Source organism: Pezoporus occidentalis, unplaced genomic scaffold (genome assembly GCF_034315485.1).
Source record: "Pezoporus occidentalis ecotype Australia unplaced genomic scaffold, CSIRO_AGI_Poc_V1 ctg17, whole genome shotgun sequence".
NCBI classification, from domain to species: domain Eukaryota; kingdom Metazoa; phylum Chordata; class Aves; order Psittaciformes; family Psittacidae; genus Pezoporus; species Pezoporus occidentalis.
In genome coordinates, this window is record NW_026913531.1 from 6,597,218 (window position 1) to 6,623,642 (window position 26,425).

At 39.7% G+C, this 26,425-nt stretch overlaps 1 protein-coding gene across 5 annotated transcripts in view; it reads left to right on the plus strand.

Annotated features, from left to right (window-relative positions):
• Positions 1–26,425, plus strand: part of ACSS3 (acyl-CoA synthetase short chain family member 3) — a 177,524-nt gene that overhangs the window by 40,431 nt on the left and 110,668 nt on the right. For all 5 annotated transcript variants that reach the window (XR_009963877.1, XM_062613847.1, XM_062613846.1 and 2 more), the window contains one exon: positions 10,543–10,646. Coding sequence is in view for 4 of the 5 variants with exons in the window: in XM_062613847.1 (XP_062469831.1) it covers positions 10,543–10,646 (104 nt within the window). In the remaining variant the exon portion in view is untranslated. The remainder of the gene's footprint in view (positions 1–10,542; positions 10,647–26,425) is intronic.

The following is a 26,425-nucleotide window of genomic DNA, read 5'->3' on the forward strand; positions in this document are numbered from 1 at the left end:
AGTAGGTGCAGTTGTTAAGAACTGGAGTTCAACAGGTGATTAAATTTCCATTTTAGGAAAATCCTTGCTTTTGGGTGTTACTTAGCTGGACTTTCACATCCAAGCTCAAGTGAATTCGGCCTGGTTCGGTTTGAAATCAGTCTTACTTTTAACTAATTTACTTGATCTATGATGCTTTCTTTGTTATATGGTGTAGAATCTTTGATATGAGATGTATTTCTGCTACCTGGGCTGGCATGCATCCTTACTTACTCTGTAGAGATTCTGAAGCACATGTCCAGGAATGCAGTCACAGAAGGGGTTTCCACCATGGAGCATTTAATTTCTAAGGAGTTCTATTTAAAACTGGTAAAAGCCAATGTCACTTTTAAAAGTTCTGTTAAAAAGGAATATTGCTGATAAGGTACAGAGTTGGTAGGCAATGACAGCTTCCGGTATACAAGGGAGTACTTGATTTACAGGAGTAAATTGAGTTATAAGCAGATGTGTGTTCTTTTGAAATGGCATAAGTTAAATAAAGTCTATTAAGAGCTGATGTTGGAGGCATCACTACCCTCTGCCCAAAATTGCACGTGAAGTTTCCAAAGGTTCTAGTGTGTATGCTTCAAACTCTGTTGGCCATTGGAGTAAAATCTTGAAATTTGTTCGACTTTGACACAAAGCGTCATCTATGTCTTAAACATTGCTCATGCTTGACAGCAGAAGAGATATTCGATTTATAATGCTATAAGAGAAAAGCCCTTTTCAAGCATATATTGCTAGGGGGTCTAAATGACCAGGTTTTGATAAAACAGTGTTGCTAAGCATGTTTGATCATGTTGCTGCCTGTTGTGTTTGAAAAACAACATCCAAATTCCATGACCCTCATATATCTGAGCATATTCTGTTCAGCTTTTAGAATTTGTTCCTATCTTTACAAGCTTAACTCCATAACATCACTCATCAACTCTTCCCATATTTGGAATCACACTTCATCTTTTAATTGATATAATTGTTATGAGCTGGTCAGGTCTGATGTGCAAATAATTGTCAACTGGCAGTTTTGCATGGAACGGGGCAACAGCTCCAGTGATCAGTGATAATTTGCAGTTTGTGTCCAATGGCCTACTTGGCTTTCTTCACTTTAAGTCAGTTGCGAATGTTCTGCCATTTTATATAAGAGGATCTAGAGATCTTAGCTTGTTCAACTTATACCGGATATTAATGCACTTGCTTTACTAAAAAATAGGAGACTGCATGAAAAATGTGCAGAAAGAATGAACAGCAAGTAGATTAGAAACTCCCATTTTTTGTCTCATAACAGGGGAACGAGAGGATGTGAAATTAAAGTAGCAAATTAAGAAAACTTTTACTGTGAAATACTTCTCGTATAATTGATCTCACCTATGCTGCTAGAGGACATGTGACTAAGACCCAAAATTTAGGACAATTGAAGTACATTATGCAGTTCTGTGTGCTACCCCCAACTCTGTGCTGCTGTAGATCATGTACGGCCATTCCTATTGGAGTCTTGAGCTGTGCAGCTCTGGTTATTATCCATGTGAACGCTCCTGCTTTTGGGCAGTGGTTTGAAGATGTGGCTTCTTTTGTGCTTGGAGTGAAACCAAAATGTACATGCTGTACTGAGCAATTTAGATTGCATCAGGGCCATTAGGGACCTTGATCTGTCCCCTGTATCCAGTGATACTCTTTCACAGACACCCCCTTGTCGTGGGGAAAGAGCTTGCGTGCCTTTGTGAGGTTGGGAGCTATGCTGGTGGTGGCTTATGCGTCTGGTAGGTTCTCCCGTGCCAGACAGGTCTCAACTGAAGCGTCAGACAAAGTGTGTCTATGGGCAGGATGGGTTCACTAGCTTTCGGGCAGCCATCCTAGGAGAAGGACAACTCTAACTTCAAACCCAGGCAGATGGAGCTCGTATAGCCCTGTAAGGCCATCCATCTAAGAGAAGGACTTACTCTAATCAAACCTATGACCTGAGGGCTTTGCTGTCACCGTCCAAGCTCCCTAGGTCCTAGCAGATAAACCTCAGGTGTAAAGGGTGGGGCCAGTTCTGTGCACACTGTGCCTAAAAAATCCACTGTGCAGGCCCGAAGGGCTTACCCACACTTGCAAAGCCCTGTAGCGACAGGCGAGGGACAAAACGGCAGGTGATAAGGTGCACTGGAAGTCGCAGACCCAACCCTGCATGCAGGTGGTTCAGGACATTGGTCACTCGAGACTGACCCAGGAGATGACAGTCTTGTTCGGCAACATCCTGAATGACCAGACAGCCTTTTTTTTAAGAGAGCACTGCTTGCTCCATATGGAGAGAGGCCTAGAAAAGGTGGCCTAAACAAAGCTCATCTCCCCCTTGTCCTGGGTTCAGCAGTAGCAGTCATGTTTCTCCTTCGTGGTAGCTGGTGCAGTGCTGTGTTTTGACTTCCAGCCTGGGAACAGTGCTGGTGATACCGGTGTTTTCGGTTGTTGCTAAGTGATGTTTACCCTGACCAAGGACTTTGCGAGGCTCATGCTCTGCCAGGGAGGAGGGGAAGCCGTGAAGAAGCAGAGACGGGGCCCCTGACCCAGGCTAGCCAAAGAGGTATTCCATACCACAGCACGTCATGCCCGGGGTGGGGGGTAACTGGGAGTTACCTGGAAGGACACAGGCTTCTGGGTGGGACTTGTTTCTCTGTGGGTGGTACTGTATTCTCTTCCCTTGTTATTTTCTCTTATCATTGTAGTTGGTAGTAGCAGTGGTGATTTGTGTTGTACATTGGTTGCTGGACTGTTCTTGTCTCAACCCATAGGAGTTGCACCCTTTCGATCCTCCTCCCTGTTCCTTCGGGAGTGGGGAAGGGGAGAGCCCTGGTGGGGCGGGGGGGGGGGGGGGCTCGATTGTTGTCAGCCCGGCACCACTCACTGGGAGCGAGTGAACAAGTTACCTGACTGGGTTTAAACCCACGACAGCCCTCCACCTGATTGGCTAGCTGCGGCCAGTGGGCATCTTCTGTTGCGGTCGATTAAAGACAAAGAGACAAAGGCATACACCTGCCTCCAAAGGTGCGTCCAGATTGACACTCGCATGTTGGAACATCAGAGCCATGCTTGATACAGCAAACAGTGGGCGTCCTGAGTGCCATTCTGCGCTAATTGCCCATGAATTGTCACAACTTAACATCAGTATTGCTGCTCTCAGTGAAGTTCACCTTCGTGAGGAAAGTAGCCGTAAAGAACATGGTGCTGGCTATACACTCTACTGGTCAGGCAAATCCAAAGCTGAAAGTCATCTTTCTGGAGTTGGCTTCATGATTAAAAACTCCATCGTCTCTAAACTTGAAAATTTGCCGATAGGTCATTCCAATCGTATTATCTCCTTACGTCTTCCACTACGCAATAAGCAGCATGTTGTTCTTTTCAGCATATATGCTGCAACTCTGCAAGCTGACCCTGCAGAAAAAGAAAAATTCTACTCCGACCTGCGTCACCTCACTCAAAAGGTTCCTATAGAAGATAAGATCATAATCCTTGGTGACTTCAATGCCCAAGTAGGTAAGAACTTTGACGCCTGGAAAGGAGTACTAGGCAAGCACAGTGTTGGCAGCTGCAATGATAATGGTTGCCTCTTACTAGAGTTCTGTGCAGAGCAGCAGCTTACTATCACCAACACTATTTTCCAGCAGAAAGACAGCCGGACGACAACCTGGATGCATCCTCGATCTAAACATTGCCACCTTATTGATTATGTCTTAGTGTGCCAGAGAAATATTCATGATGTCTGTCACACCCGAGTGATGCCTAGTGCAGAATGTCGAACAGACCACCGCCTTGTGTGTTGGGAACTTAATTTCCACTTCAAGCCCAAACCTAAGAGTGGCGGCATTCTGAGGAGGAGGCTCAATGTTAATAATCTCCAAATAGCTGCAGTGAGGGACAGCTTTCAGGCTAACCTTCAAACTAGGCTTCAAGACCAGCTTATAGATTCTTCTCCTGAAGCGCTTTGGCAACATATTAAAAATAGCATCCTGCAGTCCTCCATAGAATTCATTGGATTCTCCTTAAAGTAAAACAAAGACTGGTTTGACGATAGCAACCAGGAGGTCCAGGAATTGCTGACAAAAAAGATCTGCTCATCAAGCACACCACGCTCAGCCACTTTGTCATGTAAGAAAAGCAGCCTTTTGTCTTGCATGTAGCAAACTCCAACAGAAACTTCGAGACATTCAGAACAAGTGGTGGCTCAACCTAGCAGAAAAGACTCAATTATGTGCAGATTTGGGTGACCACAGAGGATTCTATGAGGCTCTGAAAGCAGTGTATGGACCCACATTTCAGGTTCAAAGCCCCTTACTTAGTGCAGATGGCCAAACGCTTCTTGCAGATAAAATCTCCATCCTGAATCATTGGTCTGAACATTTTCAAACAGTCTTTAGTGCTAACGGTGTAGTCCAAGGCGAAGGAATCCAGCACATTCTACAACATCCAGTGAAAAATTAATTGGATTTAGCCCCTACTATGGGAGAGACTCTTAAGGCTATACAGCAGGTGAAAACTGGCAAGGCAGCTGGGGTTGACGGAGTCCCACCTGAAATCTGGAAGCATGGAGGCCAAGCACTTCATGTTAAATTTCATGAGCTAGTTGTGCGCTGTTGGGAACAAGGTGAATTACCATCAGATTTTTGTGATGCAAGCATCATCACTCTGTATAAGAAAAAAGGTGTAAAGTCAGACTGCTCAAGCTACCGAGGTATAACTCTGCTCTCCATTGCTGGAAAAATTCTTGCAAGAATACTATTGAACAGATTAGTACCTGCTATCACAGAAGAACTTCTACCTGAAAGTCAGTGTGGTTTCAGAGCTAATAGAAGTACCACAGACATGGTATTTGTTCTCAGACAACTGCAAGAAAAGTGTAGAGAACAGAATAAGGGGCTCTATGTAACTTCCTCAAAATGATTATTCTGTTACATGAGGATCAGCAAGGCCAAGTCAGATATGGCGATGCACTCTCTGAGCCCTTCCCAATAACCAGTGGTGTGAAACAAGGTTGCGTTCTCGCACCAACTTTATTCACAATCTTCTTCAGCATGGTGCTCCAAAGGGCTACGGTAGACCTCAATGAACAAAACGGCATTTATATTTGATATTGTACTGATGGTAGCCTATTCAATCTAAGGCAACTGAAGGCCCACACTAAGACCCTAAATCATCTTGTCCATGAACTGCTTTTTGCTGATGATGCCGCCCTTGTTGCCCACACAGAAGCAGCTCTGCAGCATTTAACATCTTGCTTTGTGGAGGCGGCTGAGGTTTTTGGGCTGGAAGTCAGCTTGAAGAAGACAGTAGTTCTCTACCAACCTGCACCACAAGAAGATTATCACCATCTGCACATTACCATTGGCGAGTCAGAGCTTAAGTCAGTTCAGCAGTTCAGATATCTGGGAAGCATTATTTCCTTGGATGCCGCGATCGACAAAGAGATAGACAACAGAATAGCAAAGGCATATAGAGCCTTCGGAAAACTCCATGAAAAGAGTCTGGTGCAATAAACACCTGAAGAAAAGTACAAAGATCAGTGTCTATAGAGCCATTGTACTGTCTACTCTTTTATATGGGTCTGAATCATGGGTCATCTACCGTCATCACCTGCGACTCCTCGAATGCTTTCATCAGCACTGCGTCCATACAATTCTAAACATTCATTGGACTGACTATGTGTCAAATGTCACTGTCCTCGAACGGGCAGGGGTCACCAGTATCGAGGCCATATTGCTGAAATTGCAGCTACACTGGGCAGGGCACGTTTCTAGGATGAAGGATCACCGCCTCCCTAAGATCGTGTTTTACGGTGAACTTGCCACTGGTAGCCATAAGAGAAGTGCCCCAAAGAAGAGATATAAGGACTCTCTGAAGCAATACCTTAGCCTTGGCCATATTGACTACCATCAGTGGTCCACCTTGGCCTTCAATTGGGAGACTTGGAGACACACCGTACATAATGCTGTTGACTCCTTTGAGAACTCACACAGAACTAGTCTCAAGGAGAAAAAAAAGACAGCGTAGAAAGAATTGTGCCCCACCTATAATACTCAAGACCTTTCGCTGTGCTTTTTGCAGCTGGATTTGCCTATTCCACATTGGCCTTTTTAGTCATCAGCGTGCTTGTAGTAAGCGTGATTAAAGCCCTTCCCAAATCTTTGTTTGCGAAGTCAAGGCATGATATGATGATATATAACAGGTGATGATACTTTGAGTCCACTTGCTGGACTCTTGAATAGGTCCTAAAAGCTTGACTGCACTGAATTTTGTGCTAGTAATGTAGGTTTGTAGAACAGCTTGGGACATTTATTTAACTGAGAAGCTTTAAGATGTTTCTTATCCATTAATTGCATTGCAGGGATAGATGATTGCAGGACGGGTGCATTGACATGCTTTGAAGTTTTAAGTGGACTGTCAGAAAAATAATTCAGTGGGGCATTTTGTAACCACTGCTATCTGTCTCTTGCTATACTGTTTGATAGGAGAAAAGAATTCCACAGTTCTTATGCTTTGTTAGGCTTGTGGCACTTTGATATTCTTTTTTATGTTTTTGTGCCGTAAATTTGCCAAAGAGCTAATCCCTCCCTTTCTTGCAACATAATGCTCCTCTTAAGCCTGCAGATTATTGAATCTGATTACTAAAGCTGGCAATTCAGAAGAGAGGAATTCTGCTTTTGGCTCAGGGAATAACATGATGTCTTAACTTTTTTGTCAAGTCTTTTAAGTTCTTGCCCTATTTTTAGAACAAAGACACTTAACAGATTTTTTTTTTTTCAGCAATTTATAAAGTTAATGAATTCATCATTTGATGGTTTACATCATAGCTGAAATGTTGCATTTAACATGCCTAATTACAGAACATTCCATAGAATGTAAATTGAGCAGTGCTTAACTGGAGTGCCCTACATGTGGCATGAGTCTTAAAAAACTAAACAAAATATGTATTTATGTGTTTTCTTGTCCAATGTATTGTTCTCTTCTATCGTAAGCTTTTATCTGTGTTTTAACTTCCAGTTAGCTATTAACTGTAATTATCAGCTAAGCAGTAAAGCACAATGACTTGTGCTTTACAATAAGAAGCATTCGGGGGCAAGGTATTGATTGGGGTCACACTCATTATAATCATTGTCTTCTAATGTGGGAGATGTACTCAGAAAGCAGTTTACCAAAATGATGTAGCATATTTATGAGTACAGAAAACTATGTTTATTTGATATGAAAACTGCTTATACATTTGACCTTCTGCCATCTATTCCAAGAAAGAAGCCACTCAAAGCCATCTGGGATGTCAGAAAGGAAGGTTGGCCAAAACACTGTTCTGCAATTAAAGAAGTTGAATTATTTAATCTGTATGTTAAAGTTCAACATGGTAACATTTTTTGATGTCTTCTGACTTTCATAAGTGTGTAACTAGATGTGCAGGAAGTTAATTTTCATGTATCAAAGTTACTTTTGTGGCTACCTTTATGACTGTTACTTCTACTTAGTTCACAGAAAAGACCATTCTCAGGTTGTTATATTTAGCTGGTGCAGTGGTCCCTGCATTGGTGATTTTAATCCCAGAATCTGATGGTGGGCCACATGAACCTCTGTTCATATTTTAATTAGGCATTTTGTCATCTCAGAAGCCTTGGGGATTGATAGAGTACTTGGTAGGGTGTCTCTGCAGTTTCTCTTATGACAGGCTATTCAGGAAATGTAAGTATTGATGTACACTTTCACTCCAAGAAAGAGGTTATTTTGAAGTAAAGAGAATTCCGATGTGGAGTCTGACTGTGTTTGCCTTTTACCTTTCTTCTCTTCCCTCAGTTTTCTGAATTTTGTAATTGCATCTCTGTGTGAAATGAAAGTTCTGTCTTTGTTGGTAATATGCCAAGTAGGGAGGATTTGGGAGAGGAAAGGCATGAGACCATCCTGTGCAGATACTACAGAAGGGAAGCAAGTTCTTTGGTCTGTAGTGAAATGGCATGTGCATGGCAGCTCTGGATCCAGAATTCACATTGTACCTCGTGGCAGGATTGCACCTGGTGGTTACAAACGTTCATTGACATGGCTGAAGTGTTTCAGACTGCCACACCACTCTTCTGGGGAAGGAGGCGCAGGTTTTCATTGTGATTTATCTGTGAAATGAAACCAGAAATGTTATGTCTTAAATTTCCCTCTGGCTTAGACTTTATTTCTGAAATAGATGATTTCTCTTTCAAAATTTTGCTTAAATAGGAACAAGTGTATATAAAAACAGGAATGTCCAAAACTGTCAGACATTCGTGATTTCCTTTTTCTGAGATGCAGGAACATCCCTTCCAACTTATATTGCAATGACTTAATAGATGTGTCTATTGCCACTTTTTTAAACAGTGGCTTAGTCATATGTTAGTGTTGCTCTAGGGCCTTGGATTTTGTTTCATTTGGTTTTCATTTTGATTTTGTTACATAGAAAATAAACCTTACTCTTTTGAGTCTTTTAGAGATAAATTACTCTCTAAAGTTGCCCTTTGTTCTTTTTGGACTATAGAAGTCTAGAGAACTGTTCAGCATGGACTTTTTTTTTAATTTTTAATAATAAGAACCAAGTAGAATAAATACCTTGCATTGCTATCAGTAGAAATCATGCTGTTAAAAACATGGACTATAAAAGAAGGCATGTACTAATGACCATACGTTGAACATAAATCAGCAGTTCATTTGAGTACAGTTGGCTGTTCATTTTCATCTGTACATCAGGAATCTGAATTAGAAGTTGTGTGTCTCTGCCTGAAGAGATAGCTTGTTTCTTTGTTGGAGGTGTGGTGGCAAGATTGCGAATGATTCTTCTCCTTAGTATCTTACTAGGTGATGGTGTATGGGCAGTGTCATGAGTATCTGTGACAATTAGGATAGAAAAGAATGTTTCAGTTGGAAGGGACCTATACAGTTATCTAGTCCAGCTGCCTGAGCGTTGCAGGGCTGACCAAAATTCAAATCATACTGTTAAGAGCATTTTCCAAGTGCTTCTTAAACGCCGACAGGCTTTGGGGCATCAACTACCCCTGGAAGTTGAAGAGAGCAGTGAGGTCCTTTTCTCCAAACTAGACAAACCCAAAGTCTTCAGCTGCTCCTCATAGGACATTTCTTTCAGCCCTCTCACCAGCTTTGTTGCATATGAGTACCTTAACATCCTTCTTAAATTGTGTTGTCCTGAACTGCATATGGTACTCAAGGTGAGGCTGCACCACATGTAATTTAACAGAGTTTTAAATTGCTCATTAGGGAATAAGTGCAGAAAATCTTCTATGACATGAATAAAGTTATGGTGCAATTGTCAGAAAGATCAGAACCTTACTAGCATGCAGTAGTACATGGTAATGTCTAGCTTCTAAGTACTGGTAGTCATTTAAGAAAGCTACCACTGACATAGAGGACCTTATCATTCTAAACAAGGCATGGAGTGCATTTCTGATGCTTAGTAAAGGGCAATAAAGTATGGCTAAGCATCCAGTAAAAGATACTAAAGATGAAGTCTTCCTGTGAGTTTAATGCTCAGTTATATAGTACTACCTGTTTCAATAGCACAAACATGCAGATCACATCTGTCAGAGCTGCCAGGCATTGCATCTCTTCTCTGCCGAAGTTGGCTGTGGGAATATCCAGTCAAATGAGCTGAAGTCTAGAACTGTGATCAGGGACCCCAGGCTGCTGAATGTTGTTCTGTTTGGCATTATCCAGTAGGATATATAGCCTGCCTTTCCACAGGAAAATGTTTTTATGTCCCATTAATTTTCCCTAAAACTAATTTCCAAAATGCCTATAAAAAGATGACTCAGCAGTTCAAAGAATACTAAAATCTGCTTCAATGGAACGCTATTAACAACTTAAAACTAAGAGTTATGCTACAAGTATTTCCTTTAGTTCTGTTTATTTCTTTAATAGTTTTTCTGGTATGTTTCTGACATGTTTTGCCTAAAGGATATTTACCTAGTTTCTGTGTACAAAGCATTAAATTACTTTTACTTCCACTGACAGTTGATTGCCTCTGTTCTCCCAAGGTCTTTGCATTCAGAAAATAAAGCTGTTTTACATGATTATTAAGTAGCATAAATTAGTATTACTAAGATTCTAATTTTTACTTAGTAGGAAGGAGCTTACAAAGAGTAAGAATCCTTCCTCCCCTTTTCTCTTTATCTGGGAGCAGAGATACTTATTATTTCTTTTCACATGGTAAAGACAAGAGTTTAATGGGCACAAGTTGCTCCTGGTAAGATTCTGACCGGACACAAAAGGGAAATTTTTCACAATGAGAACAACCAGCCATTGGAATAATCTCCCCAGGGAAGTGGTGGATTTCCCAATACTGGAGGCTTTTAAGATATGGCTGGAAAGGGGTTGGGACATCTAGTCTAGGTCATGCGTTGCCTGGAAAGGTTGGACCAGATGAACCTTGAGGTCCCTTCCAACCTGGTTTTCTATGATTATGTGATTTACTGAATTTGTTGTTTTCCTTTCCCCATCCAGATCAAGACATACACTTTCTTTAATTTTCATTTAAAGGTTCAGAACGTTATTTGTAGCTGGTGAGCACTGTGATGTGGACACACTAGAATGGTCAAAAAAGGTCTTCAGAGTACCCGTCTTGGACCACTGGTGGCAAACAGGTGAGTGTTTTAAAATACCGCTTGTAAAATACATTGAGGCAATATTTTCAGACTTGTTTCCCGAGTCTACAGGTAGAACTGTATTTTTATATTGTTTGCATATGTGACTGCTTTGTGACAGAAAATTTGGTATTTAGGGAAGCTTTCAGGTTTAAGTTAAGTTTTTTGCAGGTGTATTTTTGTGTACCTAAAAAATATGCAGCACAGAGTAGACGCTTTGGTCTTTAATATTGTTTTGTGTGGATCTAATCCAACTTCAGTGGATTATTTTGGAATGTCTCCCATTTATTTCCCTTGAAGGAGGATTAGATACTTAGAAGTATCAGTGAAGTATCAGTGAAGCAGAGTACCAATCTGTGTGTAACTTTGCAAAAGTGCCAGTTGAATTCTGGATTAAGGCTCCATCAAATGTATCCCTATAACTGTGGATTTTCAAATTTTACTGTTACAAGATCAGATTTGGATTTTGCTTCATGCACACATTATTGCTATTGAAGCTAAGGAAGAGTATTACAAAAGCTTCCTCCTCTTCTCCCTCCTTCGCTCCCTTCTAAGAATACTTCTATTTTCTGTGCATCATTGTTTTGAGATGCAGATTTTCTCTGATCTTTCTCTCTCTCTCTCTCTCTCTAGGGGGGGAAAACATTTTGATTCCTCCATGATGGGTCAGATAGCAGATATACAAGATTAGGAAAAAAAAGGGAAACTCTACCTCCTATTATATGTTAGGTAATGGAATCAGTTGAGGAGGTTTCAAATGAATCACTTTTATTAATCCCCCCAGGACTAGGTATATACTAAGAAAGTCCTGCAAGATAGTGTAATTTTTTATTTAATCTGCTAATTAATTAGCATGAGACCTGCATTTTGGTCACTTCTCTATGATCCTAAAGATTATAGGCAAGAACAGGGCTGAATGGTGCAGAATGAGCAATTAACTTAAAAAGGCTAAAAGATCAAACAATGTCTTTGACTGCCTACTGAACTGGCAGTAAACAATATTACTGTACATAATTTTACATGTGTTTTTATTTGTCATCTGTGCACTTATATATATAATTGCTTATACTTTTGACTTACATTTAGTGCAAAGTTTTAATGATACCATGTTTATGTAGATGTATCTCAGGTATGAGTGAGAGACCTTAAACATGTGCATGTAATTGTACTTATAGTGTGTAGAGGCAAGACTGAGAGACTTTCCAAAGGCCACAAACCCTACTCATAGTACAGTATGTTCCTTGATTTTCATATTCACAGCATGCTCTTAAATTAAATTGTAGCAGCCTTCCCTTCTGTCGTTCAGTCACCTCATTTTTAGCAGAATGCAAAGCATATCCCATTAACTGTGAAAAAATAAGCAGTGTTTGTCACTTGGTAAGATATTGTTGAAAGTGGATTTCTATGCCAGAAATGCCCTTTCAATCCAATATTACTGTATTTCAGTACACTTGGTCAAAGTTGTATGCACTAAATGTGAAATATTTTATAGAGGAGATAACTGGCTGTTTCACGTCATATTAGAAATATGCAAGATTAGTGACTGATGACAGGGTAGAGGACCCAAAAATTCAGAAATAGGAATCTTCCAAACTATATTTAGAATAAAAAATTGCTACTAAAAGCACAGAATAAAACCCCCTTATCACTTCCAGCAGGAAGAGGTTGAGACAGCTATTTTATGTAGAACTAGTAACTTTTTAATTTTTTTTTTAACAAAATTCAATTCAAAATAACAAAACTGTTGAATTTTATGAATTACCTTTTTTGTAATTGAATTGCAGCTGCAGTTATAAATTGCTGTTTCATTATGCCTGAGATTGAAAGCCTTTGACTTATTTCTAGGTATGAAAATACTTTTGATGTTTGATAATCTGGCAAATTGTTACTTCTTCCCCAATTTGAAATTTATCGGCATTTTTCCAAAACAGAGTCATTACAAAGCTGTGAGAAATGTTGGCACCTTGATTTTACCTGATGACTCTAGCCCTTCTTATGCAGTTATGTCTTAGTTGCTGACTCTTTCAACTGAAGCTAAAGGAAAGGATGATGATGAGGAAAATTCAGTACCAGTATCTGGGTAATTAGTGGGGTTTGTATGATGAGGTAATTTCTATTCCCTTGTTTATGACTGAGAGTAGAGAAAAGATCAGCTTTGTAGAAATGAGAAGCAACTGAGTCATTATTTGGAGATGGAAATGAGTATGAGTGAAGGGAAACAAAAAGCTAACAAACAAAAGTATTATAAAATTAAAAGAGAGTGTAAACTACTTTCTGCTTCAGGTTTAGTAACGTATCTGCAAAGCTCCTGGCCCTTTTGCTCTATATTGAAATTAGAAATAAATGAGTATGGACAAAGAAATGCAGATAGAATTTTCTTCCATTTTGTCTTTAGAAGATTTATGGAGTGTATGAAATCACTGTGAATTGAAACAGTACTTTGAAACAGAAGAAAGCTTTCATTAGGGGACTTCAAAGCAGCTACACCTGGAAAGCCTGATTGATTAAAACTTTGGTTTGTGTCAATATGCTGTCCTGAATAACACTTACTTTAAATGTTAATATTTGTGTTACAAATATTGTTAGCACATCTTACAAGCTGTGAAACGTATACGAGTGAGTGGCAAAGTAGTATTTGAGGCAGTAAGGCCTCGTAAGAGCTTTCTGTTTTCTTTGGAGACACGGCAATGGGTGAAAGAACAGTATTTTCAGATCCAGTGCTCAATCTGTACATGGAGAGAGGATAGTCTTGTTTTGAATTTGTGCACTGTTTATTTTCCTCTTATTTATATAAAATGCCACTTGGCATTTAAATAGCATTTTTCATCTTCAAAGTAGTTGTGCAAGCACATGCAATTCTTTTAACACCCCTGTGAAGTAAGTAAAAATACAGTCTTGCAGACATTAAATTGGGAAAGATGAGTATTTTGCCATGAGCTATCTAGGAAACCTTTGCAAATTCAGTTTTAGAAAACAGTTTTTCTTGATTGGAGATAAATTTTCTGATCATATTTTATGTGTGTTTTGTGATATTTTGTCTAAAAGGGAAAAGGAATGCACATTTTGGACCTCTGTGTAGTTACGTTTTAAGGAAATGATACAGTAGCTTTGATTCAGTATTCCATGTAAGTATATTATGAGGCAGCTTGCCAAATCTTTTTGAAATAGCCTAAACAGTTTTTAGGTTGTAGCTGCTGTGCCACATCCCTGGGAAAGGCCTCAATAGACAAAGAAATGTGAGTCTGGGTTACAGTCATGAGTTTGTGATGAATTGTGGAAGCATGAGGGCTCTGAAAGCTTGTGTTGCTTTCATGCTAGCTATTCAGTATTTTGTAGTAAAAAGAAGTAACCACATTGTTTTTGACATTTAGAAACAAGCTTAAGAAGTCAGATTTATGCTTCTTCATAAGTATAGGATGTAAAGAGTTTTTTCTCTTTGTATTTTTAAATAAAAATATTTTGAGACCATCTTCGAGGATGTATAGAAAAATTCAGTTGAAACAGAACTGAAACTGTAAATTCAGTGATAAAATTCTACATGTACAAAATCTCAGTCAAGAGACATGTTTCCATAAAACTTTTGATCATGTACTGCGGGAATTGAAGCTACCAGAGCATGCAAGTGTAGGAGGCATAAATTGGAAATATTTGCTATGTCCTGAGTGTGAGCAGGCAGAACTATGAGATGATTGCCCATGTTTTTTGTTTTCATGGAAATAGCTACCTTATCCAGTAAGGAATGGGTGTCTGCTTACTACATTTGCTACATTATGGCTGCTGAAAAAGAAGGTTGTAGTATGTACACATTGTAATGAGATCTTGGATACTCTGTGACATAGTGTGATTAAATCTACTATTAGGAATTCCCCAAGTTCTGTTGCACAATTAATTAATATACTCTATCACTTTTAAAATTGCTCTTGTTCCTTCCCTGTGTCTTAACTTGAAAACATGCAAATGCTATGATGGTAATATCAGACATACTATTATTGTGTAATTCCACACAGGACTAATAGTTACACAAATCTTATATTACAACTGTACTAACAACTGTCACTGAATTCAGTGTAAAAAATATGAATCATAGTTAAGTGCACATACTGTAATGTACTTCAGTTAGCTACTTCCTACCGCAATCGTGTATGGGGAAGAGTTTATTAATCTGGTCTCCAAGCAGCATGACACGTTCCCCACTCTTCAGTTTCTATTGTGTTGTCCTGGCAACGTTCTGCAGAATCTTCTCTGGAGTGTCTGGAAATATGGATTTTGCAGCTGAATTGCTAGCTAATTTTTCCAGATTTCCACTACATAACTGTTCTTTAGGTGAATTACCTTGTCAATGTAGACCTCCATCTCCCCACGTTTGACAATTGGATTACAGATTTTGTTCTTTGACAATTACGTGCTTTGTCCCATTCAAAACCATGCAGATGAAACCAGTGCATTTCTTTAATATGGTGGCATTTTCAGATGAAGAGGCAGCAGGAAAGGTAAACTAAACAAAGAAACAAAGGGTGGCTGTTTAATTTGTAGTAATTAAAGTAAGGAGTTTGTTTGTTTGTTTGTTTGTTTGTGTTTCGGTTGTTTGTTTTTTTTTTTGAGTGTCAAAAATTCACTTCTGAATTTATGGAGCCCAAGAGTCTGGAGCTGAGATGAAAGATACATAACAAATTTCTTTCGAAGTCCAGGCTCCTGGTCTAGGTTGCCAGGTGGTGCCTCAGTGTGGATGCAGTTCATGCTTTTTAAAGACCTGTGTATCCTGTAAATACTGGGATCATATTTTTTATTAGTGAAAGCTGATAGCCAGCAGAGCAGTTCTACAGAAGTGGGAATTACTCTGCAGAAACTTATGCAGCTCCACAGCCCTGAATTATAGAATTCTCTGAGCATAATTTTCTGGATAACTGAATTTACAACAGGTATTCATGTAGAATAGGATGTGAAAAGTGGTCATTTATTATGTCTCTACCTGGGGGCTTGCATTCTCTCCTTTAAGTGTATGAACATGGATCATTTCAGTCATTGTTTGTGGTTTAGTAATCAGACTTGTGAAGATGTGGACTGAGTGGCATTAGTTACAGTAGCTTGTCATTCCTTCAATGTCATGTTAGGACACCCTGTTTTAAGTAAGTTTTTGGTTGTCCTTATTGGAGGAAAGAGAGGAGGAAATTCTTTTAGGGGCCATGGACGTTGCCAGTGCAGAGACTGAGCTTTCAGTAGTGTGTAGCTGTCTAATTTTGTACAATGCCCTTTATCATTAGCTTCAGAGAAATGAAAAAGAACAGAACTTTTACATATTTATTTTGTCTGTCTGGTCAACCTGTGTCAGAATCCAGGAGCACTAATTATTCCTGATGATTGGCTTCTCTCTTGAGGTTGGAGTAATTACAGTCCTTGCAATTTTTATCTTACAACAATTTAACTTCAAGGAGTGACATGGATTTAAATTAGGATTTGACACTCATGTTTTCTAATAAGCCAAGTAATTTGGGCTAAACTGCTTTGAGGGATCCAACCTGTCTCTTAAACCTGTGAAAAGCAGTTGTGCCTCTCTTTTGAAGTACTCAAGTCCTACCACTCAGACATGGAGGAAGAGTGGGGAAACGTGCCTCTCCTCATGTGGAGCATTGGATCCCTCAATCTGTGTGTACATCCCAGAAATGTGCTATAGTTGTGGAGAAAAAATACCCACAGCCTCACTCTCCTTCCACCCAACATTTTTGTGTTGTTGTTGCTAAAGGTGTTTCATTATGATGTAAACTGTTTGGGCCTTTAGATGTGCAGTCCCATCGAACATCAGACTTACATAAGTTTCTTAAATGAGTGTGTATTTGGAAATGTGATAAAATTGTTTATTTGTGAAAACCCTACTTTGGAGCACTGTGTTTCTGGGAGGGTAAGGAGGAGAGGGAAACATTGAAAACTGCTGGTGCTCAGAACTGGGCATTTGATTGGTGTAATCCTTGTTAATCTAATGGTAAAATACTGAATTATTGCATTCATGCTGTTTACCATCTCCATCATATATGATGTGTGACATGACTTAGTAAAATGGTTTCTCTGCTGTGTTGCCTCTGTAGAATTTCAGTCTTAGTCATCTATACTCATCTTCCAGTCTTAAACTTTCATGAGTTTTCTCTGCAGAACCCATGTGAAGATGATTCTCCTTTAGCAATTTAGGCAGTAGCTGCTTAGTTGAGAAAGTGTTTTACAGAAATGTGTTTTTTATTACTATGTACTGCTTACGTAGGTGTTGGATGTGAAAGAATGCATGACTGGATTATATACATATTCTCTAAGGCATTTTTACTTTGAAAGAATCATTACAGGTGCATAGGTTTATTGTGATCTTCAGTGCTATTCATTGTCTCCTCCATTTCATGAAGTGTGTTTTCTCCTCTAAAAATGTTTATCTTTTGACGTTTATTTCAGATGTGCATTTCACGTGGCTTTCAGTTCTCACATGCAGTTTGGGAAATGCGCCATGTTGCAAAGATCATACCGGGTCAGAGATGGCAAGGGTTCTGTGGTTTGAAAAACAGATTGATCTCTTATGTTTTTATTTCTGGAGTTGGTTGAAGTGTGGGCTTGTCTAAGTCAGTAAGCACAATAGGTCCTTCTAGTGAAAAGAAAAAAAGCATACACCTCTGTTCTTTAAATTGCTGTAAAGGTTCTCTTTTTCTCCTGACTATACTCTTGTCAGCACCTCCTCTGTGTTGGTAAAAAATCAGTATCCACTGCGCCAGTGCCACTCTGTCTCATTTGCACTGACATTTTCTAACTTAGAATTGATAGTGTGGATGTATTAAGCTTTTCTGTTCCCATTTGACTTCAGTTTCTCAGTGGTTATTAATCTTAGTCTTTCCAAATGCAGCTGGGCACATGCATTAATATGAATGAAGCATTATAGATGTTTTCCTCCTTTTTAAAATTTCATTGATGTGGTTTAGATGACTGAAAATAAAGGAACTGTAAAGCAGTCTTAAGTTACGGAGTTCAGCCGTCAACAATGTTTAGTGTACACTGAATAAGCAAATGAAGAAGAAGAGGGGGCACCATTAGGAATGGGTATGCTAAATACGAATAGAGCAGTCTCATCTACCTGAAGGAGACAATCTGTGACAGCTTCTCCAGTCAACATTTGTGAAATTGTTACAGGTTGCTGATCTCCTTGTCACATGGTGACTGCTTTTTTTTCATTGCTCATGAATAAAGAGAATAAAGTCCTCATTAGTGTAAAGCAGATGATTTTCCTGCTGATTTAAGGACAGAAAAGCTAGTAGTAAGCTGCACGGATCTGGTGCGTGGAAGGAATGAACCTTTGCAGGATTCAGGGTTGCCCAGTAAAGGTAGAAAGAGAACAGGAGTTTCTAAAATGTTAGACACTGATAAATAAAAAATATGTGAATTAGTAGTATTTTTGTCTGTCTTTTCCAACTTGGCACTGTCCCTATCCGTACAATATACTAAGGCTCCCCAAAGTGATTAAACAGTAAATGGTTAGCACTGAGATGTGTAATTACTTTTTATAATCTCCATTTATCTCTTAGAATTTCATCATGTCTCAGTTATGATGTTACAGTAGGAGGAAAATAAAAGCTTGAAGTTAATTTTTAGTCTGAAAATATATTATAATTCAGTGCATTGCCCAACTTAATACATCTTTCAACATGCCATGTGACATCTTTAAAAAAAGGCCAGAAAACTTTCCAGTGTCCTCTGGTTATCTTGGCTGTCATTTTGATATAGGCAACTTATAAGATGTACATTATAAACTACCATTTGTAGGCAAAAGAGCCTGGTATTCTTACAAAAAGAATGCATAAACTTCTGGAGCTTTGTGACTAGCTTGCCAAATTGTGATAGCTGAACTTACTTTCTTCTTTGTATTTAATATTTGTCATGAACCACCAACCTCTAACTAATTAGTTAGATCTTCTTTATGGTTAAATTTTGTACATTTATTCTGGAGATTTTATTTGGATGCGCTCTGAAATATTCAGAGGCCTTCTGTATATGCACATTACCACAAGTAGGATGCTTTCTGTGTTTGGGTAATATTGTGAAAGGGAGCCTTGGGGGAATTTTAATGGGTTTGGCAGTTAATTTTGTTTTCAAATGAGTGGATTGAATATAGCAATAGAGTTATTGCACAAGCAGTATTAAGCCTTCACAAGTGTAAGATGTAATCATAGTAATAGATGCTTTATTTCTAAAATTACTTTGAAGCATTTAAAAATACTTAAAAGAATTGCTGGTTTCTTTTCTGATGTTAATATCTAAGAATAAGCATGGAGAGTCAGGTACTTCAGAAAATATGTTAGTTTATAAGCAAAATGGATTTTATTTTGAGGTTCAGGCTTCAGATTTTCAGATACCTTTAGCTTATTTTGTGATTTATTTTATTCCCCACTGTGCTTCTATACATTCACAAGAAATGAGGGAAATGCTCTGTTTCTGCCTAGCTGTACTCAGCTGTTCTTGTACATGCATTAATATAGCTTCACAGTCAAGATAATACTAACATCATAATTCCTAGATAGCACAAACAAGCTTGAAACTGTTATTCTCAGTGCTGTATGTGGGCATAATAATATGGGAATGCTTGCCCATTTATTGGAATATGAATATACTTAAATCTGTGCAACACAATACAATGCAGTGTTTGCTTTTAAAGATACAAAATAGTGTCCCAGCTGACGTGGGAGGCATTGGTTGATACCACTGCAGGTTAGGATCTGATATAAAATTAAACCAACAGAGTTAACTACATAGATGAATTTTCAGGTAGTTATTTGTGGCTAGAGATCTGTTTAAGAAAAATGGCCTAGCTTATGAAAACACTTAAATGTGTACCTGTGTTGCAGCTGACATTTAAAATGTAAAGTGATATCCTAAAGTATGGCTTAGACTACATGGACAAATTGATTGCAGAGGAGGAAGTACTTGTGATACTATTTAAATGAAACATACTGATATAAATAGCTCAGCAGTGGTAGTGTGTAACTGTTGTGGTTCCCTGTTGGCAAGTCAGCCACGCAGTCTCTCTCTCCACCCCTATCCCCCCCCCCCCCCTCCTTCTTGCCCTTCCACTGCTCCTGGAGAGATGGGGAGGAAAATCAAGAGTGCAACTGCCATGGGCTGAGATAAGAACGGTTTAGTAACTAAGGTATAACACAAATCACTGCTGCTACCGCCAATAATAACAATGATAAGGGAAATAACAAGGGAAGAGAATTCAACACCTCACCACTTGCTGACTGATAACTTGGCTCACCCCGCCTGCCCGAGCACTGACTGATGCCTAGTCCAACCTCGCAGTGAACTAGCCCTTCCAGGTAACTCTCAGTTACATCCTGGTCATGACGTGCTGTGGTACGGAGTACCTCTTTGGTCAGTTTGGGTCAGGTGTCCTGTCTCTGCTTCCTGCCGGCTTCGCCTCCTCCCTGGCAGAGCATGAGGCTCACAAAGTCCTTGGCCAGACCAAATATTTGAGCAGTAACTAAAACCATCAGTGTTATCAGTGCTGCTCCCAGGCCAAAAGTCAAAACCACAGCACTGCACCAGCTACTAAGAAGGAGAAAAAATGACTGCTACTGCTGAACCCAGGTTAGTAATGTGTGTGATTTATGAATGGTCAACTTAGTGAAACCACCAGTGGAAAAGGCAGTAGAGCATTCTTCCTTCATCACTGGCACTGCCTTTGTGCCCCTACTCTTAGGCCAGTCCTACCATGCATGTGGCCACATGGCAGGCAGGATCAGATTCAGACAAAAACTAAACTGGCTGAAAAAAAAAGATTTTCTTTTTTCTTTTTTTTTTTTTTTTTTAGATCTAAATCAATTCAATCCAACTCAATGTAAAAACTAGGGAAGAAGGAACATGGGAATGTCCATCCAAGGTGTTGAAGAATAATGAAGCCCCACAATTACCTTCACTGATGTTAATTTAAATTAGCTTAAGTCAACTGCGCAGTGTCCGGTTATGCATTTTAATTACAAAATCATCCTTCTTCATATAATGGATAATGAAAATGAATATGGCTGTCACATTGTTGTCCCTTTTAGCTACTGCCTGTGCTGTCTTTCAGACAGTAAGCACACACTAAGGTGTCTGTAGTGTATGGCCCTGATGTTGATTGAGTGCTCTTGGTGCTACTGTACAATAAAGAATATAGAGAATAAGGAAAGCTTCAAGTGGAAGTGAATACTGAACAGCAAGAAGTCATAACCAGAAAAAAAGCAAATAAGCAGATTTTTGTGCAACACTCTGATCCTGTTGTACAAATACATCTGTACTGGAGAGCCTAATTAATGGATATTTCCGGTTTTGTTTGTAACCCTTTAAAATATTGTTTGGTTCATTTCCTGTTTATATCACTTTTCTGTTTTTTCTGAGTCAAGATTCTACATTACAGTTTCTGAGTAGAGAAAGTTAAGCAGTTGAGATTTTTCAAGGCTCTGTGTAGAATTTAACCAAGTGAGAAAGGTCAAATTTAATTTTACTTGGAGGTGAAGAAGAGGTGAAAACCACTTGTTTTTCCATGAGGCTTACAGGAAATTTGTAGGGGTTTTACACTCTGTTCTATAGAGAGATGTGTTTTGCAGCCATCCCATCAAGGTAATAAGTTGTTCTGATCTGCCAAATGAATGTAATCTCAATTGTAAGTAGCATGATGGAAAAGGTGATGTTTCAGATGTGATAATCTCTCTAAATAATATTTGAGAAAGAATATCTTAACTTAAATTCTTTCCAGTTGGTTTACTTGCATATTCTCTACCTTAGCTTCACTTAAGTTTGTAAGAAACATAGAATCATAGAATAGTTGGGGTTGGAAAGGACCTTAAGATCATCTAGTTCCAACCCCCCTGCCATGGGCAGGGACAACTCACACTAAACCATATCACCCAAGGCTTTGTCCAACCTGGTCTTGAGCACTGCCAGGGATGGAGCATTCACAACCTCTCTGGGCAACCCATTCCAGTGCCTCACCACCCTAACAGGAAAGAATTTCCTCCTTATATCCAATCTAAACTTCCCCTGTTTTAGTTTTAACCCGTTACCCCTTGTCCTATCAATACAGTCCCTAATGAAAAGTCCATCCCCAGCATCCCTATAGGCCCCCTTCAGGTACTGGAAGGCTGCTATGAGGTCTCCACGCAGACTCCTCTTCTCCAGGCTGAACAGCCCCAACTTCCTCAGCCTGTCTTCATACAGGAGGGGCTCCAGTTCCCTGATCATCCTCGTGGCCCTTCTCTGGACTTGTTCCAACAGTTCCATGTCCTTTTTATGTTGAGGACACCAGAACTGCACACAGTACTCCAGGTGAGGTCTCACGAGAGCAGAGTAGAGGGGCAGGATCACCTCCTTCGACCTGCTGGTCACGCTGCTTTTGCTGCAGCCCAGGATACGGTTGGCTTTCTGGGCTGCAAGCGCACACTGAAGCCAGCTCATGTTCATTTTCTCATCGACCAACACCCCCAAGTCCTTCTCCACAGGGCTGCTCTGAATCTTTTCTCTGCCCAACCTGTAGCTGTGCCTGGGTTTGCTCTGACCCAGGTGTAGGACCTTGCACTTGTCATGGTTAAACTTCATGAGGTTGGCATCAGCCCACCTCACAAGTGTGTCGAGGTCCCTCTGGATGGCATTCCTTCCCTCCAGCGTATCAACCGAACCACACAGCTTGGTGTCATCGGCAAACTTGCTGAGGGCGCACTCAATCCCACTGTCCATGTCAGTGACAAAGATGTTAAACAAGACCGGTCCCAACACCGATCCCTGAGGGAAAGCCAGTTTCTCTTGTACAGTGGGCGCAAGGTCTTCATTCTCACAGTCCCTGTATCTGCCTTCCAAGACTTGGGTGGTTTGGTCAGAGCCTTTGCCAGTGAAGACTGAGGCGAAGAAGTCATTCAGAACCTCAGCCTTCTCCAAATCCTGTGTAGCCAGTTCTCCCGAGAGGTTCCTGAGGGGGCCTACGTTGTCCCTAGTCTTTTTTTTATTTGCTATATACCTGTACAATCCCTTCCTGTTATCTTTCACATCCCCAGCCAAGTTTAATTCTAACTGGGCTTTAGCTTTCCTAACCTGGTCCCTAGCTTCCCGGACAACATCCCTGTACTCTTCCCAGGCCACCTGTCCTTGCTTCCACTTATTATAAGTCTCTTTTTTTATTTGAATTTTCCTCAGCAGCTCCTTATCCATCCAAGGAGGTCTCCTGGCCCTCCTGCTGCACTTCCTTCTAGTTGGGACGCAACACTCCTGAGCCTGTAGCAGGTGATCCTTGAATATCAACCAAGAGTCTTGGGCCCCCCTGCGCTCTAGGGCTATATCCCATTGAACCTTCCTAAGCAGGTTCCTGAAGAGGTCAAAGTCTGCTCTTTTGAAGTCCAGGGCAGTGAGCTTGCTGCACACTCTTCTCACTGTCCTGAGGATCTCAAATTCGACCATCAAGAAGTTGATAAACTGCTTGTAAAACAAATTCTTGAATAGAAATCTTTCAACTTGCAAACCTCACTTGAAATTTGATACTCCTTGTGGGTTTTGCAAAGATAAACCACTGCTACTTACCATATTTTGGCATTCTGTATGCTCCTGGTATTGTGTTGAAACTGTGTATGCTTAACTCACAAGAAGGTTAAGTTAAGAATGCAGTCAGGTGGAGTAAAAATAAATGATAATTGCCATCAGTGTTCAAAAATTTTTCTGCTGCATCTGTCATACTCAGAAATAAGGGGTGAAATGGTCTGCCAAACAGTGCATGAGGTTTTGAATTTGCACTACTAGCCAGCAAAGCCTTTCACAGTTTGGGATAACAGATTGTCTTTAATTTAACCTAATTGTGTGTAATGCGTGCCTTGTATTTAATTTCACACTTGCTTTCTGACAGTTGGAAAAACTGAATCAGGGAATCCTTAAGAATTTACAGTTCTCCAGATTCTTTAGTCACTGTTGTTTTCTTGTGGCTTTGCCCACTTTTCTGTTACAGTTTGCTGCATTACCCTGCTAAATGTATTAGAATATCAGAATTTTGGTAAGTATAAGATGTCATTAAATTTTACTCCATTTGACAACAGACTTAAGCCAAAGGAAGAGAAAATGAATAAAATGGATGGGGAAATTAATGTTATAAATATGATAGAATTGAACAGTAATTTTCGCTAGACTTACTCTTGAAAGATAGTAAATGTCATGGCATATCAACATATGCTAACAATGTAGGTACAGTTGTACCATGGACTTTTATGGCAGTCTGCCAGCTGACAGCCCAGCATCATACATCACATTGCATTGGGATTACCCAAACTGTTCTCCTCTGTGCCTTCTGGTGTAGTGGATTATAGTGGCTAGTTGTCATCTCCTTATTTTAGTTTTGATGAATAATTAGCGTCAGGGTATTTGTAGTTAAATAGCCAGCACTAGCCAGGTGTACTTAGTGTTTCTAAGAAAGACATTAATACTGTATCATGTCTCATGTGCCACCCTGGAGCTTTGCAGAGAGTGGAGATCTCTTCCTTGGAAGAGATGAAGAAAACTTCATGACAAAATTATACAATGGGTAATTTGGACTCCTTGCTGAAACCATGGCATGGCTGTACTGTACAGAGGTTAAAACAATTATCTGAAATTATCTTCCAAGACGAGAAAGCATAAGACTAAATTGGTGCTTGAGCTACCAGCCTGCAGCATGGCTGTCTGGACAGAATTTATCGGGGTTAACAGTTCTAAATCACAAGTTGTGAGTGAGGCCACCTACCGCTAGTGCAGTTAGAGACTTCGAAACCTGTTTGGGTTTTCACAGTGAAGAACTGCATGGGAAACTGACTTCTTTGCTGTGATATGCTGGAAGGTGAGGGAAATGAGGTCTGTATGAATACTTGATGATCTGGGCACTGAATCTTCAGGACTCTCCCAGTACATATTATTTCTGTGATGTGTTACATTTGGTTTTATTATAAGGAATATATTAAAAGGAAGCAGTATTGTATGCTGTGATGCAGATTTTGAATGCTAGAATTTGTCTGGTACTGTGGTTTTCTGTTCCTGGATGCCCAGTAGCTGTTGCCAGACTGGAAAGCATGTTGATGTTATTTTATTGACCTTTTAATTTCACTTTTTCTGGCATAATTAAAATGACCACAGTGTGGAGGGAGCAAGTGCAAGGACTCTTTTCAGAGCTGCATTCTTGTTCTGTGTGGATTTTCTGCCTAAGCTTTCTCCCTTCCATAGACCCTACTCCCCAGTTTATCAGTGCTGTTTTCTGCTGTAGTAACTTCTTCCATTCCCCTCAACCAGAATGACAGCTTTGCTAGGAGAATGGCTCAAAACAGCACTGCCATACTGAGAACTTAGTGTCATTAATGTGTATGTTAACGTATGACAATTGCTCCTTTTAATTCTCTTTTTTCTGTCTCCTCCTATATAACAACTTCCCACCTCTTTTGCATGTTTCCAGTGTCTATCCACTCATCCTAAGAAATTCAAAGCAGACAGCCTTACATTACTCATTTAGTGCAACCCAAACTCAAATACTAATGCAGTGTGTTTTCCCTAAGTACATCCTGCCAGAAAATAAAGTATTCCAGCAGCGTGACAGTCTATTATGTTGAGGAACATGAGACAGTCTAGAAACCATAATGTATCAGGAATGTAAGTGGCACAGGGCATTTTCCGTATTTAAATTCCTGGGTCATTTCAAAACTGTTTATTTTGATTGAACTTGATTGTTGACTGTGAATGAGCAAGACAATTTTGAGCACAGAACTTACTAGCTGTTGCTCTGCATCATTTGGTAGAGCACAGCTTCTGCAAGTTAGGCACATGGGTAGACGGAAGATTTCTGTTGAATAAAGTCAGGCAGTACTTGTTACTTGTAAGAGAGTGCACTTTTTTGCTACTGCATCAGCAGCATCTTCTCTGACATAAGAACTGCTTTCATGGCTCAAATGCAACAAAAATGCCTGTATTGGACTATTAATTAGCTGTCCAATATATCTCAATAATATCTCAATATCTTTAAAATAATATCTTTCACTTACATGTAGAGTAGGACAAAATGAAGAAGGTCACATCTTTGAATTTCAAGGGCTATTTCTCTGCATCAGCCCTTATCCTGAAAGTAAAAATGCAGTGGGGGACTTGAGACACTCTAACAGGTATGATTTTAAAATGGCCTCTCATTAATTCTCTTTTCCAAGTCTCAGTGAAGTGCTTTTTGCTATTCTCAGATGTACATTCATTCTAACTCAGAGCAGATGCTGAATGTAGCTACCAGACTAGTTATGAAACATTGCTCTTCTAGATAGCTGTTTCACTGTCACACTAAGGTGTTATGCAGAAATTTGGTTTATGATCCAGTTGTCCCTGAAAAGCCTTCCATAGCCGGAGGGTGAGCTAAGTTACTAGCGTAGTGAGTGAAGGGTTAGCACTTAAATGCTTGACAGGAAGACAGATTTACTGTTCTGTTCCTTATATTAAAAATGTTAAAGTTTTTAAAGACTTCAGAATTAGGGATCTATCTAGACACTATGCATTAATTTCAATGAATCTATGACTATAAGCAAATGTCAGGTCAGGAATGTCCATTTGTGCATTCAGAAGCCTGCTGTAAGGGGTAGGTGGAATGCAATGTCCATTTGACAAGCATCTGCATACAGGTCCTGACTTGAATTTTAAAGAAATCAACCTTAATTGAAACCAAAGATTCTTAAGCAACTTTATTTATTGGAAATATATAAAAGGGCCAGACAGTACTTGTATTACACAAAACTGGTAAAGGATAT